The sequence below is a fragment of the Megalops cyprinoides genome, chromosome 14 (genome assembly GCF_013368585.1).
Source record: "Megalops cyprinoides isolate fMegCyp1 chromosome 14, fMegCyp1.pri, whole genome shotgun sequence".
In the NCBI taxonomy this organism is placed as follows: domain Eukaryota; kingdom Metazoa; phylum Chordata; class Actinopteri; order Elopiformes; family Megalopidae; genus Megalops; species Megalops cyprinoides.
The window spans coordinates 34344016-34368633 of record NC_050596.1 but is presented as its reverse complement, the minus strand read 5'-3'; the positions used below and the strand labels follow the sequence as shown (position 1 = coordinate 34368633).

The 24618-nt window shown below is 46.5% G+C and overlaps 1 protein-coding gene across 2 annotated transcripts; it reads left to right on the top strand.

The window, feature by feature from the left end:
* The first annotated feature begins 4101 nt into the window (after nucleotides 1-4101).
* LOC118788887 (collagen alpha-2(VI) chain-like) lies at nucleotides 4102-24344 on the top strand. 2 transcript variants are annotated; one of them, XM_036545075.1, is made up of 28 exons: nucleotides 4102-4260; nucleotides 7838-7957; nucleotides 8225-8829; nucleotides 9730-9750; nucleotides 10193-10258; nucleotides 10355-10408; nucleotides 10824-10868; nucleotides 10962-10988; nucleotides 11209-11235; nucleotides 11348-11392; nucleotides 11479-11532; nucleotides 11808-11870; nucleotides 12097-12159; nucleotides 12331-12384; nucleotides 12549-12584; nucleotides 12682-12744; nucleotides 13053-13115; nucleotides 13865-13927; nucleotides 14236-14298; nucleotides 14408-14458; nucleotides 15513-15611; nucleotides 15801-15863; nucleotides 16064-16099; nucleotides 16189-16234; nucleotides 16433-16585; nucleotides 17434-17889; nucleotides 18172-18210; nucleotides 23018-24344. In XM_036545075.1, exons 2-28 carry the CDS (start codon nucleotides 7852-7854, stop codon nucleotides 23623-23625), a joined length of 3069 nt encoding a protein of 1022 aa, XP_036400968.1. In that variant the 5' UTR covers nucleotides 4102-4260; nucleotides 7838-7851; the 3' UTR covers nucleotides 23626-24344. The 2 variants fall into 2 exon arrangements, with proteins under 2 accessions (XP_036400968.1, XP_036400969.1); XM_036545076.1 differs by lacking the exon at nucleotides 23018-24344 and adding an exon at nucleotides 20291-21908.
* The last annotated feature ends 274 nt before the right edge of the window (nucleotides 24345-24618 follow it).

The following is a 24618-nucleotide window of genomic DNA, read 5'->3' as shown; positions in this document are numbered from 1 at the left end:
GTCAGAGAGCAGCTCCTGAGAAAGGCCAGATGGGGTCCTCACCAAGCCTTTCTTTTTTAGGAAGCGCACACCTCGTACCCAAAGCGCAGAAATGAGAGCAAATACAGTCTGTCTGCCCATCTCAGAGTCCCGCCCAGCCTCTCGTTTCTGCTCCTACAGCAGCTTCTCTCTTTCAGTAACTGTCTTTCAGTAACTCTTCGGCTCCACACATTGTCATTCCTGGTTTAATCTGCTGAGGACAGCCAGGGGTTAAAACAAACAGTCTTTTCCTTACCACAGCAAAGCACCTCATGGCACCACAAACTATTACTCAGCACAAAACCACAGCCTTGGTTTGGGTAGCAGCTGAAAGAAGCGCTTCAAGGCTGTTTGAGGAAGGGAAGTTATCCCAGTCTAAGCCCATTTGAATTCCACTTACAGGTAGGGAACCTGTTAATGTTGCTTTAGCGCTGGACAATTTTTAAGCAGGTTATGGTATCAACAGAGCGCTTTTCAAATGGAAATTTATGATTTTTATTGAAGCATGATTTAAGTTACATATTAAGCAGATGGTCATTAATGAAATGTATCAGTATAATGGAAGCTGAGGGGATCTTTGCAGGTGCCACTGCGGTGGAAAAGGGGGGGGGGGGGGGGGCAGAGCCCCACATCCTGCACACTGTGTACACGTACCTCCAAACACTCACATCTAAACCAATCACATCACAGCCGTTCAGACGAGCACCTGCTGGAGCCCACACAGGGGACGTGCTCTCTGGCATGTTCAGCAAAACTTACTTCTCATTGGCTAACAGTCAAACAAAGACATCTCAGCCTCTGCAGAGGATCCTCCCATACTGGGCTTCTCCCACTTTTTCTCTCAGTGTTAAGAACTACAATAATTCATGCCTGACCACATATGCATGCAATATAAATATATACTGAAAGGCCATATGGCTGCTGTTTGTGGCTATGATCTGGTTACAGTTATGTCTGGTCTGGTTTTCTCTGCTGCTCCCTGGAGAACATGTGACATCATAAGTGTGTGTATCAGTGCTATCATGTATCAAGCACAGCACCACTCCTCTCATTCCTGGAAAATGATCCACTTGAAACACATTAATGACCTGGCTCTTTCCTGAGTGTTATACAACGGAGGTCTGTAAGGACTACACTGAATCACAGGCATGAAACAGAATGAGTGTGGTTTCCCCTCTTTCCAGACTTTCCAAAAAAAAGAGGGGAAAGCCAACAGCATCACAGGTATGTGTGTTGTTAGGAGACCCCGGTGATTCAGTCAGTGAGTACAGATGCATTTGAAACCGGCCATACCACAGGATCCCACTGCCATGGGGAGGGGGATGGGGTCAGCGAGTCCTCCTTTCACTGCTCCCAGGCACCCTGCGATTCACCGGGCACCTACATGCACCTGCAGGACACCTCAGCACAGCGGTGAAAATCGGCCATTGGCTGTGTGCAGGCGTATCAGAGGACTGCATTTCTTTCACCTCTGCGATTCTGTGCAGGTGCAGCGGTCAGGCCTGAAAAAGCCTGCTATCCCTGAAACAGGGCATAAAGGCCTGAAACATGCCCTGTCAGCGCTGTGCTCTTACCACTGACTACAACACATGCACTGTAAACGCAAAGCGTTCCTCGCCTGTGTAGGAATGCTGGATGAAATCAGCCATCCCCAAGAGAGGTGGTCAGGTGGAAAGAACAGCGCTCATCTAAATGGTGAATGCTGGCTAGTCAGGTAGTCAGGTGGCTTTCAGGTGCTTTTCATTCCAGCTGAGGCTGCAGGGATTTTCACAGTGGAAGCCAAGTTTAAAGAGTTTCACCAACACAAAATGACTTTTCATTAAGAATAGATCTCATCTGGTTCTTTACACAGGGAACTGAGAAAACAATGCATTCTATTACAGCACTGAATTTAATTACCAACACCAATCTGCCATTGTTTTCCACTAAAAAGACCCATTTACAGTCAGTCAACACTTTAAGCTGCAAATGCAGCCAGGCAGAATCCAGCAGAGAGTTCCCAGCTTCCACATTCACGCTCACACCAAACACGTCCAGGAGAATGTGCCGTTCCTCCCCCACACAGCACTGATACCACAATGCAGGGCCGTCACGTTCATCAGCATGCCGGGAGGAGACACCGTCTCACAGGACTCAGCCACTGTCACTTTCTATTTTCTCAATTTCAGGAACCGCCAAATGCACGATAACGGGAAAGTTAGGATAAACATGGCACTTGCTCAAAATCACATGCATGGTTGGCAGCCTGAATCTGGGCATGGCCTCCACCCTCGCTCTAATCAGAATGAGTTACCGACTGAAAAGGGCAGGAGTGACACCACAGTCATCTCCTGACTGAAAACAGATGTGTTTATAACTGCTATTCTGGCATAACTGGCATTCTGTGCAAAGCTTAACCACTCAGTAAGTTTAAGTTCTCGAGAGGTTTATGCAAAGAAAAGCCCAGATACATATAACAGTAGTCCAGGACCAGTAAATAACCACTCTGAGAATGAATCAGTGACACTACACTAATCCACACAAAGTCTGCACAAATATTCCTCTGATTTATTGCTCAGAGAGTGCAGTGTATACACTCATCACATCAGGTTGGTCCACACTGTGGAAATGTTTATGTTTTAATGGTGAAAACAGCCATGCATGTTTGGCAATCCTTTCCACAGAAAAATAAAGCCAAATCCTGGCAGTGCACATTTACCCGCCTTAGAGGCGTTTACCTGATGGCACCTCTGATGTCCCCCGCTGGGCTGCATCCCGCAGCATCCTGCAGCATCCCGCAGCATCCCGCAGTGCCTGTATTGCTGCTTACTGCAGCCCTGCAGAGGACGAGTCCAGAGAACCCTGCAAGCGCAGTCATCCTCACAGCTGAGGTTTATTTAAGGACCATATTCACAAATGGTCTACAAAGACTCAAGAGAATTCATAGACTGACAGGAGAAAGAGGGGAATAAATTCTCCAGCACTGATGCCAAGGGTTACGCTTCTGATTAGCAGACTAACAATAAATTCTTATTGCCTCTGATTGGAATCAACAATGACAATGTTTGTGTGTGCATGTGTGTGTGTGCGCACATGCCTTTAAAGACTTTCCTAATGAAGTGTTGATGCTAGTTTCTTTTCTTTCTTCAGCATGTCTGAAAGTGGAAAGTGGCCATTTTGAATCAACAGTAGACCATTGATAAACTTCCTCTGGCACTCTGGCATACAGCACCAGAGTAAAGGTCAGCTGCTTCTGCACTGTCTTCAATAATATTCACAGAAGTCTTACAGCCTGATGAGCTGGGCAGGAGAACTTGCCTTTGTTCATTTGACAGTTTTCAGTATTCTGCCGCTTGTTACTTGAGATTTTTGTACTCAGCGGGAGAGGTCACGTTACCATGGTTTTTCCAGCATAAAATGGATCGTTTGAGAAATTAATGAGCCACACTTATAAGAAGAATTGAAGTCCTGTTGTAAAAATGTCCTGTTGGAAGCATGCTCCTCAGAGCCTTCATACAATGGCCTTCATGCTCTCCCCACATGTCCACTCACTGTTCCCAGATCAGACGGGTATTTCCACAGGAGAACAGAACTTCCACGCAGAGCAGCGGACAGGTGAACAGTGTGACCCTAACCCTAACCCCTAAAGCCGAGCTTTGTGTGACCCGAACCTTAACACTAACCCCTAACCCCTAACACCGAGCTTTGTGTGACCCGAACCTTAACACTAACCCCTAACCCCTAACACCGAGCTTTGTGTGACCCGAACCTTAACACTAACCCCTAACCCCTAACACCGAGCTTTGTGCAAATAGGTTGAGGCATCTGTGCGTTCCTTTAATATTCTGTTCAATATGACACCCATGAACCCTGGGTCACACACAGAGAAACTTTTCCATCAGGTCCCTGTTGTGTTAAATATGCATTTGATGAGAGCACCCCCATACAACAACATAATAATGATAATAATAGTAACAACAACAACAACAACTCAAAAGCTGTAGACCCACAGCACCGTCCTGTGGACAGAAAGTGTATGGTACAAACTTGCACCCTCAGATTTTTGGGAGGTGGGACTTCTTCGTAACGGAGTGGAAACTCTCGGAGACGATCAGAGGCATCTCGGAGCGGGACGTCTCAGCCCTCTGTCCCTTTCTGGAGTTTATTCCATTATCCCTGCTCTTCTGGGATGCGTAAATAACTGCACCTAATCTGGGTCCTGCAGGTTATTCTGAACTCTCCCGTTTTCTTTTCCAGCGGCAGGTATGTGAATGAAATTTAGACCTAAGCCACTTAAGTTTGACGCTTGTTTTCCCAGTTATGTTATTATTATTTTGGCATGTTTTGATGCTGTAAGTATATTTCAACTGAAAAGGATTTTTAAATTTAATTTAGATCTTACGAATTCATGATCGATTCAGTTATGGAAAACTGCATCGGTCTGCCAGTTAACTCCGGTTACGCATCCGTGTTATTGCACAGACGTCTTTCATTGCTTTGCCTTTGTTTTTAGAAAGTCATGAAATGATTTAAACTCTGTATTTTTATATATTTTTAAAAGTAGCTGATGTCTAAGAACGACTGTTCAGGAACCCGTGATCATACAGAACTTTGCTATTAATGACAAAATGCCGTATTGGTGACACAAAAGTGACGATTCTGCAGATTTTTAAGTAGAAGTCGCATTCATGGTATCATCTTAACAATGATTTAATATGAACTTTCTCCAAACGCTCACGGCCTGTTTGTAGTTCTGCGGTCACAGGTAATCTGCTACTTGGGGCCACTTCGCCAGTCGTATAACTGATTCTTCTAACCATCTGGTTCCGTCCGTTAGTGAGTGACGATTACGTTTATTCCACGTTTCCATCAAATGTACTGACGTCTCTGCAACTTCAATACAATGTGGATAGTTATAAGTCTATAAACATTTATAAATAGTAAGATTAGTAGTAGTAAGATCCCCTTTTATGTTGGGAATGCAGATGGATTTAACTCAAACGTTTTCTAATGGTGCTTTTAACCATGCATTTTCAGTCATAATTACATAGGCCTGATGCATATTGCTCTCGGCGCGATGAGGATTCAGCCTGCAGCAGCCTACTGCAGCTGCAGCGAAGAAGCTGAAAGCCATGGGTCATTTTAGGCTACCGCCCTAAAAAAGTATCCAAAGTATTCACGATCCAACACTGGATAATTTTCAGTACACATTAATTCATCATCACTGTAATATGAAGAGCTGCAAACTCTGTCTTGCGTTTCTGTCAACTGCTTGTTGCGCCAGCGACCCTGCGCTGGAAATGCCCCGCTGAAAACGGCCGTGAGCGCAGCAGCGAGCCGCAGCCGTTGCGTGTTGCGTAAATGTGCCGGAAAACAAACAAACAAACCCCCAAAGCACTAGGAAGCCCTCCCAGTCCCGGCAGCAAAAGGGGAACTCACCGACTGTAGGGATCTCCTCTGGGGTCAGCTCTGTCCTGTGAGCTCCACAGCCACCGGAGCCACCGCTGTGGATTGTGGTTCACCTAATGACTACCGGCATAAACAAGCAGACATCAAAATGGCAGAGATCGTTGTAAGCAAAGGAGCCATTTCCGCGCTCCTGCTCCAAAACAAAATAGTCACCGAAATCTCTCCTGTTCGAATTCGCCGCCATAGGTGTATATCTCCTCCTCCTCTTCATCTTCCTCTCCCTCTCCCTCTTCCTCTCCCTCTTCCGGACAGTAGTCCACCTGTATGGGCTTACCTGAGGATGCGCCTAACTGCGTGTGACGTAAGCAGCAAATTTGTGCGTGTGTGTGACCCTAGCCTAACAGTGTGGCTGAGCAGAGTGAGTGAGTGAATATTTGATTGAGTGAATGTGTCAGTGAGTGAATGTGTGACTTAAAGGAGTATGTCACTGAGCTCAATGAATGTGTGACTGAATGAGTGAATGTATGAATGAGTGAATATGTGACTGAGTGAAGTATATGTGAAAAAGCAAATTCCTAACAAGGGAGGTTAATGCTGAGAGGAGGGAACAGTGGCTCCAAAATGAGCCTCACCAGGTGAAAAAGGTGCAGCTGATCTGCAGCCTGCGTGCACGCCTGCAGCCACACCCCTCAGAGCTGTGCACGCATTACAGCGTGAATATGAGAGTTTCTGCTGCTGTCTGCTAACGCCTGCATTACAGTGTGAATATGAGAGTTTCTGCTGCTGTCTGCTAACGCGCGCATTACAGTGTGAATATGAGAGTTTCTGCTGCTGTCTGCTAACGCGCGCATTACAGTGTGAATATGAGAGTTTCTGCTGCTGTCTGCTAACGCATGCATTACAGTGTGAATATGAGAAGCTCCTGAAAAAGCACAGAGAAGAGCAACAAGACTTACTCCAGGTATTAAACATTTACGTTATGAACAGAGAATCAGCAAAAGGAGACTGATGGCATTTGAAATTTTAAACAGAGTTAATAAAGTGGACTGCAAAACTACTATTTCATTCTGAGTTCAGCAGAACAAGAGGACTTCAGTAGAAATTGGTTAATTGAACATGAGCACTGGGAAGTCATTTTTCAGTCAGAGAGCTATAAATGCATGGAACAGCTTACCAGGATTCAGAGTGGCGGGGGCCCTCAGCCTTCATGACCAGCTGTAATGCAGCACCAGATACACTCTGCCTCAGCCACCCTCATCTGGCCTGAACAGCCTGCATCATAAAACAGATGTGTCTCATAGTGGTAAGGAGCAGCCCTCATAACCAAAAGGTTGCTGGTTTGATTCCCTGCAGGGGCACTGCTGTTGTACCCTTGGGCAAGATCCTTAACCCAGAATTTCCTTAGTAAATATCCAGCTATTATGTAAAAACTGTAACCTATGTAAGTTCCTTTGGATAAGAATATCTGTTAAATGCCAATAATGTAATTTTTTACCTTCTATTGTTATTATTGATGTCACCTGGTGACCTGAATGTCACCAACTTAAAAAAGTACAGTGCAAAAGACATCAGACTGAGCAGCACAGTGATCAATCTCAACAGACCAGCAGGTTTACAGCACTCTCCGCATCCAACCACAATCAGACTTACCCAACCCACTTTACACCTCCAACCATATGACTACAAATCTGAAACTGATCCAAGGTCAGTGCCTGTGGACTGAATCTACACACACCGGCTGTGCCAGCACAGGCCGTGGCCATTGGCTGTGCTCCTTTAGCATGGTGGTGTGGATTACTAATGCACTTTAAGTGCACCTGGGTGTCACTAATTATGCGGAGTGATGCAAGACAATACATAACAGCAAATAACTGCATACTGAGGCTGCTGATGAAACACATATACTGTCTCCATGTGGTTATCATGTGGTATGTTGGTGGTACATGAGTGTGTAGCCCAGATGTCAAAAATGAACAGGTAATTGCTTTGATTTCATGCATTATTTAATTTTTTAAATGTTTTTTCTTGAAAGCACCTTCTTCCTGCCTGCACAGTGTAGTGTGGGTGTATGCCTGTATACACTCTAGTTTGGTGTGGCAGAAAATGTCCACAAAGTCTACAGAAAAGTGCAGAAGTGATTCAGTGAGGTTAAGGATTCTTTTCATTTATAAATATTTGTTCTGTTCATGGATGTCTAAATTGTGCCAAGTAACATAATTAAATCAGTGCTTTTGTTAAACATTGTTGTATCAGAGTCCTTGCTCTCAGATACAGTTCTTGGTTTTGTAATGCTACTACTATTTTACAGACTCCAGTGCCAGGTTTCAGCTAAAGTGTAACTGACAACTTTTAGTGAAAAAGGACCAGTTCAATGTAATAAAATTTAAAAAGTAAATTTGGAACTCTCTTGTTCTGTCTCTTTCTGGGCCAGGAGCAGAGTCACTGATGGAGGCCCAGGTGCTGAAGGTGACCGTGCTGTGCCTCCTGCAGGCAGCGGTCGTGCTCGGTCAGGGTACGACCAGGGGACCGAGGCCCATCGGACCCTGCGCCAGTGAGTACCGGAACCCAGCTCCTACTCACAATATTGAGGGTACCCTTAAAAATAAGTCCTAGTTCATAGTGTTCCTGTGGAAATGATAAATATTGCAATAGCATGACAGGGATGCGTTGTAAGACAAAGACGAGGTCATAATCCATGAGCAGTCAGCACACTGTAAGCCTCAGGCAATCTTTATACCTGAGTGAACCTCTTGCAGAGGCTCAGCGGGTTACAGCTGCTTTCAGGAGCACTGAGCTGAGCTTTTCGCTCCCCTGGCAGAAAAGATGGAGTGTCCGATCGACCTGTACTTCGTCATCGACACGTCGGAGACCATTGCCCTGCAGGAGCCCCCACCCGGCAGCCTGGTGGAGAGCATCAAGGACTTCACCAAGCAGTTTGCGCTCAAGCTGAATGACCTGGACTACAGGGGCCTGGTGCAGATCACCTGGTCTCTGGGCGGCCTGCACTTCTCCCAGCGCCAGGTGGTGTTCAGCAGAATCGCCCCGCGGGACAACTTCATCAGAGGCCTGGACACCATCCGCTACCTGGGCAAGGGCACCTACATCGACTGTGCACTCTCCAACATGACACAGGAGATCCGGCAGAGTGCCACGCCCAACAGCATGCGCTTCGCCGTGGTGATCACCGACGGGCACGTGACCGGCAACCCCTGCGGCGGGATCAAGGTGTCGGCAGAGCGGGCGAGGGACGAGGGGGTACGGCTGTTCGTGGTGGCCGCGACCAAGAACGTGGATGAGACGGGACTGAGGGAGATCGCCAACAGCCCAACTGAGCTGTACCGCAACGCCTTCCTGGCCGTGGACATCAGCGGCACGTCACCCATGATCATGACCTCCACTATCGACAGAATCATCAAAACCATGGTGAGGAGTCAGCGGGGCTTTCAGCTCTATAACTCACACACGGCTACCTCAAACCCCTCACACACGGCTACCTCAAACCCATCACACACGGCTACCTCAAACCCCTCACACACAGCTACCTCAAACCCCTCACACACAGCTACCTCAAACCCCTCACACACGGCTACCTCAAACCCCTCACACACAGCTACCTCAAACCCATCACACACGGCTACCTCAAACCCCTCACACACAGCTACCTCAAACCCCTCACACACAGCTACCTCAAACCCACACACATGGCTCCTATGTCAAACCTGTTAATGAGGCCCTTGTGTAACATTGTATTTTATGTTCAAGTGTCTTTTGCCCAAACATATTTGAAAATATTTGAGAATGTGTTGCAGTTCCTAAGGGAACCACAGAGCTTTCCCCCGTTAGATCCAAAGCATCTTAGGACTGTTAGATCCAAAGCATCTTAGGACTGTTAGATCCAAAGCATCTTAGGACTGTTCTCCAGTGTCAGACAGTTACTTAAAAACTAAAAAAACAGTCATTTAAACTACGTTAATGAAGTATTTTAGGATTAGTCTGCACCTCAAGAATGAGGTTTTCAGTTTTATACTGAAGCACAGAGGAAAATTGCCTTTAGTCAGTCATGGATCATCAGTCAGTCAATCAAAGCATTCGACTGTACCTCTAATGAATTAATATATAATAATGTAGTGGCAGAATGTATGAGGAATGGAATGTAATGAAGGATACATGAAGGACTGCATTTTAAACCATGTCCCTGGCTTGGTGAAACATTATAGCAGTGCTGTTAGTCTCTCTCTCTGTCTGCCTCCCTACATTACAGAGCACAAATCTTTGTATTTACAAAACACTAACATATCTTTGTTTGACTGTTTCTCCCTGCAGACCCATCTGGCCTATCAGGAGGTGAGACACTGGTTTCCTAGGATACATGTATGAGAGGGAAGTGCTGGGGTGGGAGGTTTACATGATGTCAGCAATGTGTGTGTGTATTTTTATGAATGATATACTGCATTGTATAGATGTATCACTCATCTGTACAGTCTGTGCATTTCCTGAAACACCAACGGTTTCAAACAGATTCACACAAACACTGCTTTTGTTTACTATGATCATGTTATTATTTTATATAAAATGATATCTATTTATTGTTTTTATGTGTATATATCTATATTATGTTTTATTATTTATTAAAATATTGTAATATTTTGTTAGTATAGAATAATATTCAGAGAAGACGTGAAGCATAAACGTTTTGCTAAGTTGGACAGCATCTTGGTTGAATAGTTTGGTAGTTGATTATTTTTGCCTGTCCCATCCCTCATGCATTTATCACTCCACTCTGCAGTGCTACAAACTGAAATGTCTGGAGACGCCTGGTCCTCCAGGGCCAAAGGGCCACAGAGGCCACAAGGTAAGCCTGTCTCTGAGGAATGGTGCTTCCTGTCACATGATGCAGAAGTTCTGGTTCTGGTCCCAGTATTAATCTCTGTGGATTTGATCATTACAGGGTGCAAAGGGAGATAATGGGGATCCTGGCCCAAAAGGTGAAAAAGGTCGACAGGTAGGTCAAGAGCCTTCAACTCCCAGGTAGACTAACAGGTTCAGTATTACTCAGAAGCAAAAATTCCTGTGTAACTCGGCAGATAGAGAGAGATACATTACATTCAGCGCAACACTAAATCCCCTGTAGCTTGGTGGGAGGCTAACCATTCATACATTTCCCAGTAACTTGGCAGGTAGGCCAAAGCATTCACAATTCCATAATCTGTTTCTCATTTTTGTTTTACCAACTTTTAATTATATCACATAAAAAGCACACATATCATATCACATTGACCTATGAAATGAACATAACTCACAAAAAGTGTTTTAATTTAGTCTATCTGAGGCTTTACAGCTAAAAATTGCATTGTAAGAAAACTTATTGTCATATTTTTATACTGTGTGATAATTATTTCACATGCTTTTTCTTGCAGGGAGACCCTGGTATTGAGGGTCCCATCGGCCACCCTGGTCCAAAGGCAAGTTTGATTTCACCTGAAGCCTCTGGGATTTTACACATTTGAGAAGCATTTCATGGCCCTCACTATAACTGCATTTTTCTGTTGCTTCAGGGTGAACCTGGGCTCAAAGGTGAGAAGGTGAGCAGGCTCTTCAAACGGTGCACAGAGTGAGACAGAAACACTGCCATGGACTCCTGCATACTTAAAAACTGCAATAAGGAGTTTGGAGAAAAACATATACAGTTAGTACTAAGTGAGGAAATAGTTGAAAGCAATGTTTTGGTTATATTCTGCATGCAAATATGTTCTTACTATCTGTTTGTATTTTGACCCTATTTTTCCTTCTTTCTACTTAAAGGGTGAAATTGGATCTGAAGGCAAGAAGGTAAAGATGTTCTATTCCTAAGAGTGTTTGTAAATTACCGTAAATTGTTTAAAGATATTATTATTATGCTTGAATTTCATACCAACATCTCTTTTGCTCCCTGTGTCATTAGGGTGTGGCTGGGCTTCCTGGACGAAATGGGACAGACGGCCAAAAGGTGAATCCAGTGGCCTTTAAAATACTCACATTATCAAACAGTCAGGGGAGGCTTCAACCATAATGCACTTACCCTTCTGTCTTCAGGGGAAAATTGGTCGCATTGGAGCTCCAGGCTGCAAAGGAGACCCAGGAGACAAGGTGTGTGTCAAAATACCATTCAATAACGGACAACACTAACAAGAGAACAAACTGCTACCACAGGAGCACAGGTGATGACACGCAGGTTACAGATGCCACCTGGAGTCATTTCTGCTCTTAATGCAGCATGTATTACCTCCAGCTGCTCTGGGCCTGGCAGGCCTATTGCTCAGAACTGCAGCAGCTCATGGGGCATCATATGTGGCTGTGGAACAGATGACATGTGCGGATGGAGGATTTGGGAAAATGTATCTCTGTATGGTTTTGTCTCAAAGGGACCTGATGGCTATCCTGGGGACGTTGGCGAAAGCGGACCACCTGGAAAGGATGGAGAGAAGGTCTTTACCCTGTTACACTTCCTCTAACCCTAGTCCTAACTACTAAAGGCATGGTTCTGTGGCCACAGTATTGGAAGCTTTCCTCTCCTAACTGTAAATATAAAAATAGACTGTCTAATTCAATTTACACCAAAAAGCTTACAATTCCTTTAAGTTAAAGAAACATGGGAGACTAATACCCACAGAATGTTATTACGTTACCAACATCACCTTAAACTCATTTCAGGGAGATCCTGGTCGCCCTGGGAGATCGGGGCCACCTGGCCCACCTGGAGAGCCAGGACCAAAGGTAGGAAGCAGGTGGTATGCAGCATGGTAGCGTGTGGAGCTGGTTCCCGAGGCGGCACCGCAGGGGGAAACCGCCTCGACTTCGTAACCAGTTCCTGCTGTTCTCTGCCTCCTCTCTCTGTGGGCGTTGAAAGTGCTGTTTTCAAACCAATGATACATTTCCACTCTTCAGGGAGAGAGAGGAAGTCCCGGATCACCTGGGGTACCTGGGCAGAAAGGACCTGCAGTAAGATTCCATGTCTCATTCTTCTGTTCACTGCATTTCACATTATGTAACATAAATAAAAATAATGATGACCAGGATATTGTTACTTACAGTCTTATTATATCTTTTACTCTGCAACCACGTGTTTCCTTCACTCACTGTGATTTCTCTGTGCTTTCTCACAGGGGCCAGATGGAGGAGCTGGACCCAAAGGCGAACCGGTACCACCCGTATCTGGATGTCTGGATTAAAACAGTGTGTCTTTCATCATAAGCGATTGGAATTTTGTGTAAATATGATGAACCTCTGTGCTATTAGGGGAGAAGAGGTGACTTTGGACCAAAAGGGAAACAGGGACCAAATGGACCAAAAGGAGAAAAGGTAATCCTTGCAGGCATCCAGATACATTGGGTGACTATAATCTCTAAAGATTATCACAGATACACTATGTCACTATAATCTCTAAATATTATCCCACATCCCACATAATTCCTTGAAACCTAAATTGTAACTTAAAATGAAGCCATTATTAAGCCCCACCTACCAGGACAAACAGGCTTGTATGTGTGATGCACAGGTGTGCCTGTGGCACTCATTGGAGTACAGGTGTGACGTGTAGGTGTGCTGCCCAGGTGCAGGGGAGTGTGTCTGGGAGACAAGATGCTGACATTTTCTAACATTTCTTCCAGGGTGAGCCAGGGCCTGAGGGGCAGAGAGGACTTCCTGGTGAAGTGGGAAGCAAAGGGTCAAAGGTGAGCAGACTACTGATTAGACAGGGTTGCGTTCAGCTGAGTGCTGATTGGACAGGATTGAGTCCAGATCAATTTTCATTAGCTGCATTTCACAGCTCTGAGGTCATCAGTGTGCAGCCGGTCCCTGTTTCAAGACGGTCTGTGTTTACAACAGTCTCTCCATCTGCAACAGTAAGAAATTCAACCCAGAGTCCTGAGACAGGGGTCCTGAAAGTGAGGAAGAGCCAATCAAGACTGCAAATTAAAATAAAAGATGAAAGGGCTGCAAAGATTTTTCCCCTGACTTTGCTCTAGTTTACTTTGTTTATATTTTAGTATGTTGTTTTCCTTCAGTGAACTTGTGATGGGGAGCTGAAGATTTATTTATTGCGTTCTCTGGGAGGAGTTGAGGCTGGTGTAGCTAAATGCAGCTATGTTACCACATCTGAACACATTACCTTTCCTTCAGTGAGGCAGCCGGATGTGCAGGCAGCCCATAATGCAGCATCTGGCTGCTTCCCAAGGCTTTCAGACAGATGACATTCTAAAGCACTGCCAAGGGCCTCACACAATTTTATTTTTTGTTCTGAAATACATATTGTCATAAGCGAGTAATCTCTTTGTTACAATATGAAGTAGGGATCATTGGGCCTTTGCACTCATTCAGTAGTGACAGCTTCCAGATGTGTTCATAATGAGCAGGTTCATCTGCCAAAGGAGAGAATGAATAATAGTGTTCATTAGTGCACTGTGTGATCCTCTGTTTACAGGGGGACAATGGGCTGCCAGGACCGAGGGGCCCCCCAGGGGGACCGGGAGAACCGGGGAGAAACGTGAGCCAAAGGCCCTGAGCCTGCTGATGTCATGAGACAAACTCCACACTCACAGATTCTACCACTGTGAACCAAATACAGAATTGTGTTACAGTGCACAGTCTTTAAATCAGTTTTTCAAAAGCAAAAGTTTGAATTTTGGTCTGAAAATTGGTCCATCTGCCAAATACAGTATGTTACAAAGAACGTTAGAATGTTTTTTCAAATCTTCAATGTTCAGATATACATGTGCACAACCTTATACTCTCTTAGTGGCCATTAGATTTGGTGGTAAAACAGCTGCACCCTGAAACTGTGCTCTTTTACAGGGGTCTCGAGGAGATCCAGGTGATGCAGGACCAAGGGGAGACCCCGGGCCACCTGGACCCAAGGTAACATCATTTCAACACAGATCCTCAAAAGCATCCAAAAGACAGAGTCAGACAGCTTTTAAAGTATGAGAGGCTAACAGGTAAGCCCTGTGTTTCTCTCCTGTCTCAGGGCGACAGAGGAAGAGCTGGCTTCAGCTATCCTGGACCGAGAGGCCCCACGGTACAGGGACCTTCCCTCCTGCCTCTGACACAGAGTGAATGCTGTTGTGTGTGAAGAGTGTGTCCTCAGAGATACAGCCTCTCAGCCAAACTGCAGACCTGTCCCACACCCACACTGCCAGGCCTCAGTCTGCATCGCAGAGGGAGTGCAGCAGGAGGAGGAGTGTAGCAGGAGGAGGAGGAGGAGGAGGAGTACAGCAGGAGGAGGAGGAGTGCAGCAGGAGGAGGAGGAGGAGGAGGAGTACAGCAGGAGGAGGAGGAGTGCAGCAGGAGGAGGAGGAGTGCAGCAGGAGGAGGAGGAGTGCAGCAGGAGGAGGAGGAGGAGGAGTACAGCAGGAGGAGGAGGAGTGTAGCAGGAGGAGGAGGAGTGCAGCAGGAGGAGGAGGAGTACAGCAGGAGGAGGAGGAGTGTAGCAGGAGGAGGAGGAGGAGTACAGCAGGAGGAGGAGTGTAGCAGGAGGAGGAGGAGGAGGAGTACAGCAGGAGGAGGAGGAGTACAGCAGGAGGAGGAGGAGTGCAGCAGGAGGAGGAGGAGGAGTACAGCAGGAGGAGGAGGAGTGTAGCAGGAGGAGGAGGAGTACAGCAGGAGGAGGAGGAGTGCAGCAGGAGGAGGAGGAGTACAGCAGGAGGAGGAGGAGTGTAGCAGGAGGAGGAGGAGGAGTACAGCAGGAGGAGGAGGAGTGCAGCAGGAGGAGGAGGAGGAGTACAGCAGGAGGAGGAGGAGTGTAGCAGGAGGAGGAGGAGGAGTACAGCAGGAGGAGGAGCGGAGGAGGAGGAGTACAGCAGGAGGAGGAGGAGTGCAGCAGGAGGAGGAGGAGCGCAGCTGGAGGAGGAGGAGTGCAGGAGGAGGAGGAGTGCAAGAACAGGAGGAGTGCAGGAGGAGGAGGAGTGCAGGAGGAGGAGGAGTGCAAGAACAGGAGGAGTGCAGGAGGAGGAGGAGTGCACACAGGAGCAGGAGGAGTACAGCAGGAGGAGGAGTACAGCAGGAGGAGGAGGAGGAGTACAGCAGGAGAAGGATGTCTTTGACCCTCGTGCTTTCTGTGTCCCTCTCCACAGGGAGACCGCGGGGACAAAGGGAGTCCCGGGCCCCGGGGCAGCAGGGGTGACTGCGGGCAGAAGGGAGAGCCTGGGTCCAAAGGAACGCCTGGAGAACCGGTGAGCTGCAACCACAGGAAACATTTTGTCGATGGTGTCTTGTGAGGGACCCTCTGAGTGTGACCCCCTGTGTGAGGGACCCTCTGAGTGTGACCCCCTGTGTGAGGGACCCTCTGAGTGTGACCCCCTGTGTGAGGGACCCTCTGAGTGTGACCCCCTGTGTGAGCACTTGCTGTTCATGTGTTGCAGGGTGAGCCGGGGCCTGCAGGTGAGCCGGGACCGCGAGGACCCAGAGGAGACCCTGCAGGAGACGTGAGTACTGCAAACACCAGACCAAGAACACAAACTGAAACCAACCACCATGGAGATCACCTCTCAGATGATCTCTGGTAAAACACAAACCCTGCACCTATTTTCAGGCTCTGATAGATGGTTAGAGCCACACTACAGGGGGGGGCTTCAGAGGCTTTCAGTACATTGTGCACTAGGTTTAAGCTCTGGATCTTTTTCAGGGTGATCCCGGACCAGAGGGAGACCCTGGCCTTACGGTAAGCACACTCTCACTCTAATCCTCGTAAATCAGAGTAACATAAAAGCTGTAAGTTGTGGCAAAATATACATATGACCTGTTTCCTAGGAATGTGATGTCATGAACTACATCAGAGAAACATGTGGTTGCTGTGGTGAGTGTCTAATGTTGATGTACAAAATATTTACTAAAAATTATGAAGTGAAGTCATTAAAGTATGTTAGATAAAGAGATTGTTTAGGCTAGTGCTCTTTCTGTATTCAGGTTTATACTGTTGCTATTGTTGTGGTGAGAGTTTAGGCTTCTGTTCTTTGTAAAGCCATGCAGCTGACGGCTGTTTCTCTTCTGTCAGACTGTGAGAAGCTCTGTGGTGCTCTGGACATCGTCTTTGTGATTGACAGCTCAGAGAGTGTGGGCCTCACTAACTTCACTCTGGAGAAGAACTTCATCATCAGCACCATCAACCGCCTGGGCTCCATCGCCAAGGACCCCAGCTCTGAGACAGGTGCACACCCCAACCCCAACCCTCACAGTAACCCCAACCCCAACCCTCACAGTAACCCCAACCCCAACTCTCACAGTAAGCCCAACCCCAACCCTCACAGTAACCCCAACACCAACCCTCACAGTAACCCCAACCCCAACCCTCACAGTAAGCCCAACCCCAACCCTCAGTGACCCCAACCCTCACAGTAAGCCCAACCCCAACCCTCACAGTGACCCCAACCCCAACCCCCACAGTGACCCCAACCCCAACCCTCACAGTAAGCCCAACCCCAACCCTCACAGTAAGCCCAACCCCGACTCTCACAGTGACCCCAACCCCAACCCTCACAGTGACCCCAACCCCAACCCTCACAGTGACCCCAACCCCAACCCTCACAGTAAGCCCAACCCTTACAGTGACCCTGCTCAGTTGCTTAGTGGAAGAACATGGGGTTTTACACACTTCTCAGGTTTTTTGTAATGAATGGAGTGTTTACTCTGTGTAAAACCGTGAGAGACAGTGTCCTTCTGCTATAGTGCCTCTTCCCAATCCCTAGTGCTCAGATCAAACACTGAAATCAAATCAAAGCCTTCACCTTTATGAAATGACATTACCAGCCACAAACTTATGGCTATCTTGTACTTTAATATGAATAATAAGATAAAATAAAATATAATAAAATAAATATGTCATCCACTTAAGGTGTTGGCTTTATTATTTTTACAGTGGAGAACGGTTATGTGGATCGTACATCAATGCTGAGTGGCTGTGTGGATTGTACATCAGTGCTGAGTGGCTGTGTGGATTGTATTACCGAGGTGAGTGGTTGTGATTTGGTTGTAATACCTGTGTATATGTAACCGCAGGGACTCGCGTGGGCGTGGTTCAGTACAGCCACAGCGGCACCTTCCAGGCCATCAGACTCAATGACTCAAAGATCGACTCCCTGACCGCCTTCAAAGATGCTGTCAAGAGGCTAGAGTGGATCGCAGGGGGTACCTGGACGCCCTCCGCCCTCAAATTCGCCTACGACAACCTGATCCGGGACAGTCGGCGCGCCAAGTCCAAGGTGACGGTGGTGGTGATCACAGACGGCCGCTTCGACCCGCGGGACGACGACTCCCTGCTCACCTACCTCTGCAACGACAACTCCATCGAAGTGAACGCCATCGGCATCGGCGACATGTTCGACCAGCTGGAGGAGAACGAGAGCCTGAGGTCCATCGCCTGCCAGAAAGACGACCGTGTAACAGGCATGCGTCGATTCGCCGACCTGGTGGCCGAGGAGTTCATCGACAGGATCGAGCACGTACTCTGCCCAGGTGAGCCTCTCCAGCTGTGACGGCTGAAACCTGTCCTTCTGATACACAGACACACAGCAGCAGTGATGCAGCGTAATGATGGGGATGCTGGCAGTGTGGAGGTGTTGTAGGCCTGTCTGCTCAGCCTAATCTGCCCTTCACCTGCAGCGTCAGCCTCCAGACTGAAAACTGTTACTCAGAGCTCAGCTTTACGGACAGACTCCTGTCAATAATAACGGCCATTTATTTAAATAGAGGCTGATAGAATCAATTCCTGAAAGTTAATACTTTTTTGTGCTCTAGATCCTGTTATGGTGTGTCCTGACCTCCCATGCAAAACAGGTAAGATTACAAGCATTTGCTAATTTCACACCTTACTCCCTGAGTACTGAAGGGTTTTCTGTAGCTCACTGTGCTTTCTAAACAGAATGTTCAAACTTGACTGGTCTAAACATCAAGCTTGTTATTCATGCTGGTTAAAGATGCTTTAAATACGCTACCTGCTTGAATGGCAGCAGTTGATATGCGGAACACGCTGTGATTGATATAAGAGAAGTGTGGGACTCAATTTATGCTACAAAATGAACTGATGAATTGCAATGAGAAGCTTTCTGGTGGAACATGCAATTAAAAATAGAAAACTATCAAAAACTAAATAATACATTTACTGGTTAAAATCAGTTTAAAGGATAAGAAAAGAAAAAAAGTTTGTGCATCACACCATTGACTGGAATGGAGTGATTCTGGTATTTTGGCTGTGATGCACATTAACAGCGGTTTGGAGAGAGACAGTGAACTGCGTCACACAGGTGCTCAGACAGGAAACACAGTTCCGCTGTGATGCAGAGGTGGGCAGGGCAGGAGCCTGTCGGCCTGACGCAGCAGGTGATCTGTTGCATGGAAATATGACACCCTCAGACTGTCAGGGCTATTAGGATATTATGTGGCTTTACAAATACATCGTCCTGCAGCAGCATTTGCAAGATCACGGTCAGCAGCTCTGCGCTCTGGTGTCGTTAGCAGGGCTTTGTTATTGGTGTTAAGTCATTTATAGTCAACCGTGTCATTAATATATTCAGCACCTCACCAGGTTTATGACTGACGGCGTGTAAGCGCGAGCTCTCTGGCATCTTTTAGCATGAGTAGCAAAGAACAAACATCTGACCAGAATAAGTGCTGTTTGCAGTATAATCCCTCAGTAAGAAGCCAAGATAAAGTCACAATGTTGGCATGCAGGTTATTGTTTGATGTTAGAAAGGAAATGGTTCAAAGTGAAGTATTAGGTGTTCCAAAGGATAAACTTTACAGAAATGATAATGAGTAGATTAAGTGTGAAAATACAGTTCTGCCTGCACAGAGAGCAATTATTTGAGGCATTATATGACAAATTATTTACTTTGAATTATATATTTCCGCTTTAAAATGTCCCAAGTCCCTAATTAAAGTGGCAAAAGGCTGTGAACACACAGCAGCTGTAGATTCAGTGTACTGATGGAGCCGCACTCCTCTCCTGTAGATATGCTTTTACACACTCACATGCTCACATGATGTACTGATGTAAAAATCAACCGCATCTACCAATCAGAAACACTGGGGGCGAATCACTCACTACAATAACACTGTTCAAAAATTATGCAAGGACCCATAATTAGTGAAAAAAGCCCTTAGTAAAACATTTTAGGAAAAGGTTGTGTAGTTCAGTGAAAAGCCGGGATGCCAGTCGACAGGGCAGAGATCAGAAAGGCGCATCTGCACACGTGAAGCACTCCCACGCTGAGTCTTACCACGGTCTGAGGACCATTGCGAAACGCAGCAGAGAAAGGGTCCACTCTGCAGCCTGCGGTGTCGGCAGAGCACGCAGCAGAGCACCACAGCGCCACCTGTCTGTCAGGCGGAATCACTGCGAGTCAGACCCTGAGGACATTGGCTGGGCTGTGGCCCTGTAGCCTTATTCAAACCTGTAATTTTCACTGACATTCAAATAATTAGCATTAGCCATGTTATTTTTATTTAATGGATGATCATATAAAAATAGTGAGCACTTCAAATACTGTATGTTTTGTTCTACATTTGAAGAATGCAGCTAATGGTAATTATCAATTAATTTATCCCTTCATACAACACTTATAAGACTCCTGTAAGAATCAGAGTGCCCTGGACGCGTGTGCAGAGCGCTTTAAACTCACTCAGGCTGGCTGCTCATCAGAGTGTCGTCTCATGTAAATAGGCTCCACCCTCCTGATGCAGTAGGATGGCACTTCACTTCACCACCCTGGTCATGTGGTTATGTCTGCCATGCTGATTGGGCATACTGCATCTCTACACCTCCAGCCTGCCGTGAATGACTCAGTCTGCACTGTGCTCAGTGGGCGGAGCCAGTTGCTAGGAGACTTTAAACTACTGTTCTGACGCTCGCTTACAGATGTGGCGGCCCCTTGGAATGGGTACCCCCTGTCTGAAGCCCTGGCGGAGGAGGGGATCACCCCCGTCCCCAGCTCTGTGTCGAGCGTCTCAAACTTTCTCAGCTCCCTGAAGGATGAGCAGCTCCCCGATAACTACGAAAAGGCAGTGGCTACCCTGGCCTACACAGCCCAGCGAGCCAAGTTGGCTGACAAAGACGAGAAGCTGCAGTGGACAGAGCTGTTCATTGACGCTTTCAAAGTGGTGTATGGCAACATCATGGGGGACCCTGACAAGGCCCTGGGCCTGTGTTAGCCTGACCACAGCCAGCGTCCACAGCGGAGAGTGCAGCTCCTGCTCACTCACAGACTTATGCTCTGCGAAAAACAGAGGAATAATCCTGCCTCACTGAAGCTCACACCTGCATAATCCTGTCCCTGTAACCCAACAGCCTTAAACCCTCACTGAAGCTCACATCTGCATAATCCTGTCCCTGTAACCCAACAGCCTTAAACCCTCACTGAAGCTCACACCTGCATAATCCTGTCCCTGTAACCCAACAGCCTTAAACCCTCACTGAAGCTCACACCTGCATAACCCTGTCCCTGTAACCCAACAGCCTTAAACCCTCACTGAAGCTCACACCTGCATAATCCTGTCCCTGTAACCCAACAGCCTTAAACCCTCACTGAAGCTCACACCTGCATAATCCTGTCCCTGTAACCCAACAGCCTTAAACCCTCACTGAAGCTCACACCTGCATAACCCTGTCCCTGTAACCCAACAGCCTTAAACCCTCACTGAAGCTCACACCTGCATAACCCTGTCCCTGTAACCCAACAGCCTTAAACCCTCACTGAAGCTCACACCTGCATAATCCTGTCCCTGTAACCCAACAGCCTTAAACCCTCACTGAAGCTCACACCTGCATAATCCTGTCCCTGTAACCCAACAGCCTTAATCCCTCACTGAAACTCACACCTGCATAATCCTGTCCCTGTAACCCAACAGCCTTAATCCCTCACTGAAGCTCACACCTGCATAATCCTGTCCCTGTAACCCAACAGCCTTAAACCCTCACTGAAGCTCATACCTGCATAATCCTGTCCCTGTAACCCAACAGCCTTAAACCACATACTGCTGCAATCTCACAAACACTGAGCCACCTGGGTCTCACGCCCAGGTGCGCTGCAGCTTCCAGTACAGATGATGGTGAATATTAAAATCACATGCCAGAAACATATTTCAGAGCTTGCATATTGTATATTTTGCAGTATATTTCACTATTTGATGTCAGACAGACAGCCCTGCTTCCGCAGTGCTGCTCCTGTGACAGTTAGCTGTTCAGCTGCGATTCACACTGAGCTGAGTCAGAATCTGCCTGTGTGCTGGGAGCGCAGCCATGGTTCAGCCACACAGGAGAGTTCTGCAGTTTGCACAGGGACGGACGTCATTCGCAAAGAAAATGCAATTTCTCCTCTCTCACATTTGTGCAGTTTTAAAACAAGCTAGTTGTGTTATTACATGTTCCAATAGTCCTACAACTCAATAAGATCAAAGTACTCCATAAATCTTACTGTGATTAAGTTTAATCAGCTTAATCACATTAAAATAATCAAAGTGAGGTGTTTATATGACTTCTGCCCAACTCTGAGTGTTTTCTTAATTGCATTAAAATGGTATTATTATTGTGCATTGTTCTCTTGCTGTGATTAGCAGTAGGTAGTATAGCATGTTCCCATTCTGTTTGTCCCATTTCTTATGTTTTAGTTGTAGTGGATATGAGGACATTTTCCTGTTTCCAGTGAATGATTTATTAAGATTGATATCTGAAATCTGTTATATTTTAGGTCATTTAGGTTTTTTATTGTAGGTTTTACGTGTGTCTGTAATGTGTTGCCAAAAAGATCATCCAGGTTTTATATCTAACTTCAAAGAATTATTAAATATGAAAAACGTCTAAAGTAAATGTGAGAAATTGTAGTATGCTGGAAGTATGTTGCTACACAGTTGAATAAGTGAGTTGGTATTTCCAGTTGAAGAGTTAGGGTTAATGTGTCATTTTAATGTCTGGGACTGCAATTAGAATTTAATCCGGGTATTTGTAAAGAATATAAGAGAACATCTGTATTAACTTTAATATGCTGTATAAAATAAACATTGCTGAAATTTCACATGAGGAGTTTTAATCTCTAAATGTCTGTACCCATCTGATGCCTGTGAGCTAAAAGAAAGCATAACATGGTATAAAGACTTTGGACTGATTGCATACTGTAGATAACGATGAGGAGCAGCAATCAGATAAATTAATGATTAAAGAGTCAGGGCGAACAGGACCACTATGACCCATCTGCAAAGCCACACCCACCTGCCATACAACAGATCCATCAAGTCAAAAGTGAAAGGTGTATAACAGACTCTTTAAAAAAGTCATCCCTAGGTCTGGTTGCTGTTCCTGTTGTGATCAAGCTAACCCCCTGTAGTGACTAAACTAACCCCCTGTAGCAGCTAAAATAATTCCCTTTTGTGACTATCCCCTGCAGCAGCTAAGCTAACCCTCTGTAGTCACAAAAAAGTGAATCCCATTTTGTGACTAATATAATCACTGTAGCAGCCAAGACAAACCCCTGTTGTGACTATAGTAACTCCATGTTGTGACTAAACTAACTCCCTATAGTGGCTAAGCTTACTGCTGGGTGTGATCAACCCCCTGTAGCAGCTAAGCTAACCCCTGTGTTTGTCTCGTCAGAACCGGCTGTAGCCAGTTGTGCCCAGCGGCCCGTGGACGTGGTCTTCCTATTGGACGGCTCAGAGCGGGTGGGGATAGAGAACTTCCGCCGGGCCCGCGAGTTTGTGGAGAAGGTGGCGCGCAGGCTGCCTCTGGCGCGCAGCGACAGGGACGAGTCTCATGCGCGCATAGCGCTGTTGCAGTACGGCAGCGAGAACGAGCTGCGTGTGGCCTTCCCGCTGTCCCACAACCTCTCCGCCATCATCGACGGCCTGGCGCGCATGACCTACCTGGACTCCTCCTCCAACGTGGGCACCGGTATCATGCACGCTGTCAACAACATCGTGATGGGCGGGGCCCAGGGCGGCCGGCTCGCCAGACGCCACGCGGAGCTTTCCTTCATCTTCATCACCGACGGCATCACAGGCAGCAAGAGCCTGCAGGAGGGCCTCAGCGCCATGCGCAGGGCAGAAGGCGTTCCCACAGTGATCGCCATGGGCACCGACGTGGACCAGGAAGTCCTGACCAAGATTGCGCTGGGGGACCAGTCGGCCATTTTCAGAGGCCAGGACTTCTCACAGCTCTCAAAACCCGGCTTCTTTGAGCGCTTCATCCGGTGGATATGCTAGAGGGGTACAGGAAGGGGGGCTGGGGGGGGGGGGGGCATTTCTAGGAGACAAAAGTATTCAAAGAGTAAGACTCCCACGGTTTTATTCTGAACATATAATTTTAAATAATTGTAGGGTTGTCTCCATTTGTGATCATATTGATTTTCTGCAGACATTAAAAACATGAGATAATGTAGTATTTACAGTAAAAGGTGCTATTGAAGGAGAGGACAGGAGGTTTGCCTGTATACGTTTAAAAAAAAAACAGATGCATTTCACGTTTTTTTTTTTTCTTTTTAAGTTCTCACCCAATATGCCACACATCTGTATCACTCCATTTCTTTCATCATCAATATAAATGCATTTAAATGAGGTCAGGAATGTCAGAGGTGCCTCACAAAGAGAGCCACGACAGGAGGAGGGACCTAACACTTCAAGATGTATTCATGCACTGAAACAGATCACAGCATAACATTTTATTTAGATATGTCTTTCTTCTTGTACTAGTGGTGGATGTAAACACATGCGGTTATTGCTAAGGGAATCGTATAGAAGATATCGCAGACAGGCTGTACAACAGTGTGGGCTCAGCTATGATCATTTCCATTCTTTCTCTGAGTACCTTGAAATCTGTCAGTTTGCCTCCAGCTGTGCATTTAAGGTGTTTGTTCCTTTGATCATTCGATTTTTTGATCTGGAATCAGCTGTACGCTCTGGAAATAAACCAGTTTTCTTTGTCACTTCGTGAAATGTTGTGTTTTATGTGTCTGAAACTGTCTCTACCTGTTTGTCCTGCTTATTCTTCACCTGCTTTCAGACCAGCGTGAGCCAACATCTTACCGAGACGCTTAACCACTCCTACACATCGACCACTTTCTGTTTTCCATGGTAATTATATTCATAACGCAAACCTCAACCTGAACAACCACATACTTTATAAAACAGGTGGCAGAAATTAAAATGTGTTGCTAAAAGGGGTTTGTGGTGCTAAGTGCCCAGCAAATGTGTGGAAAC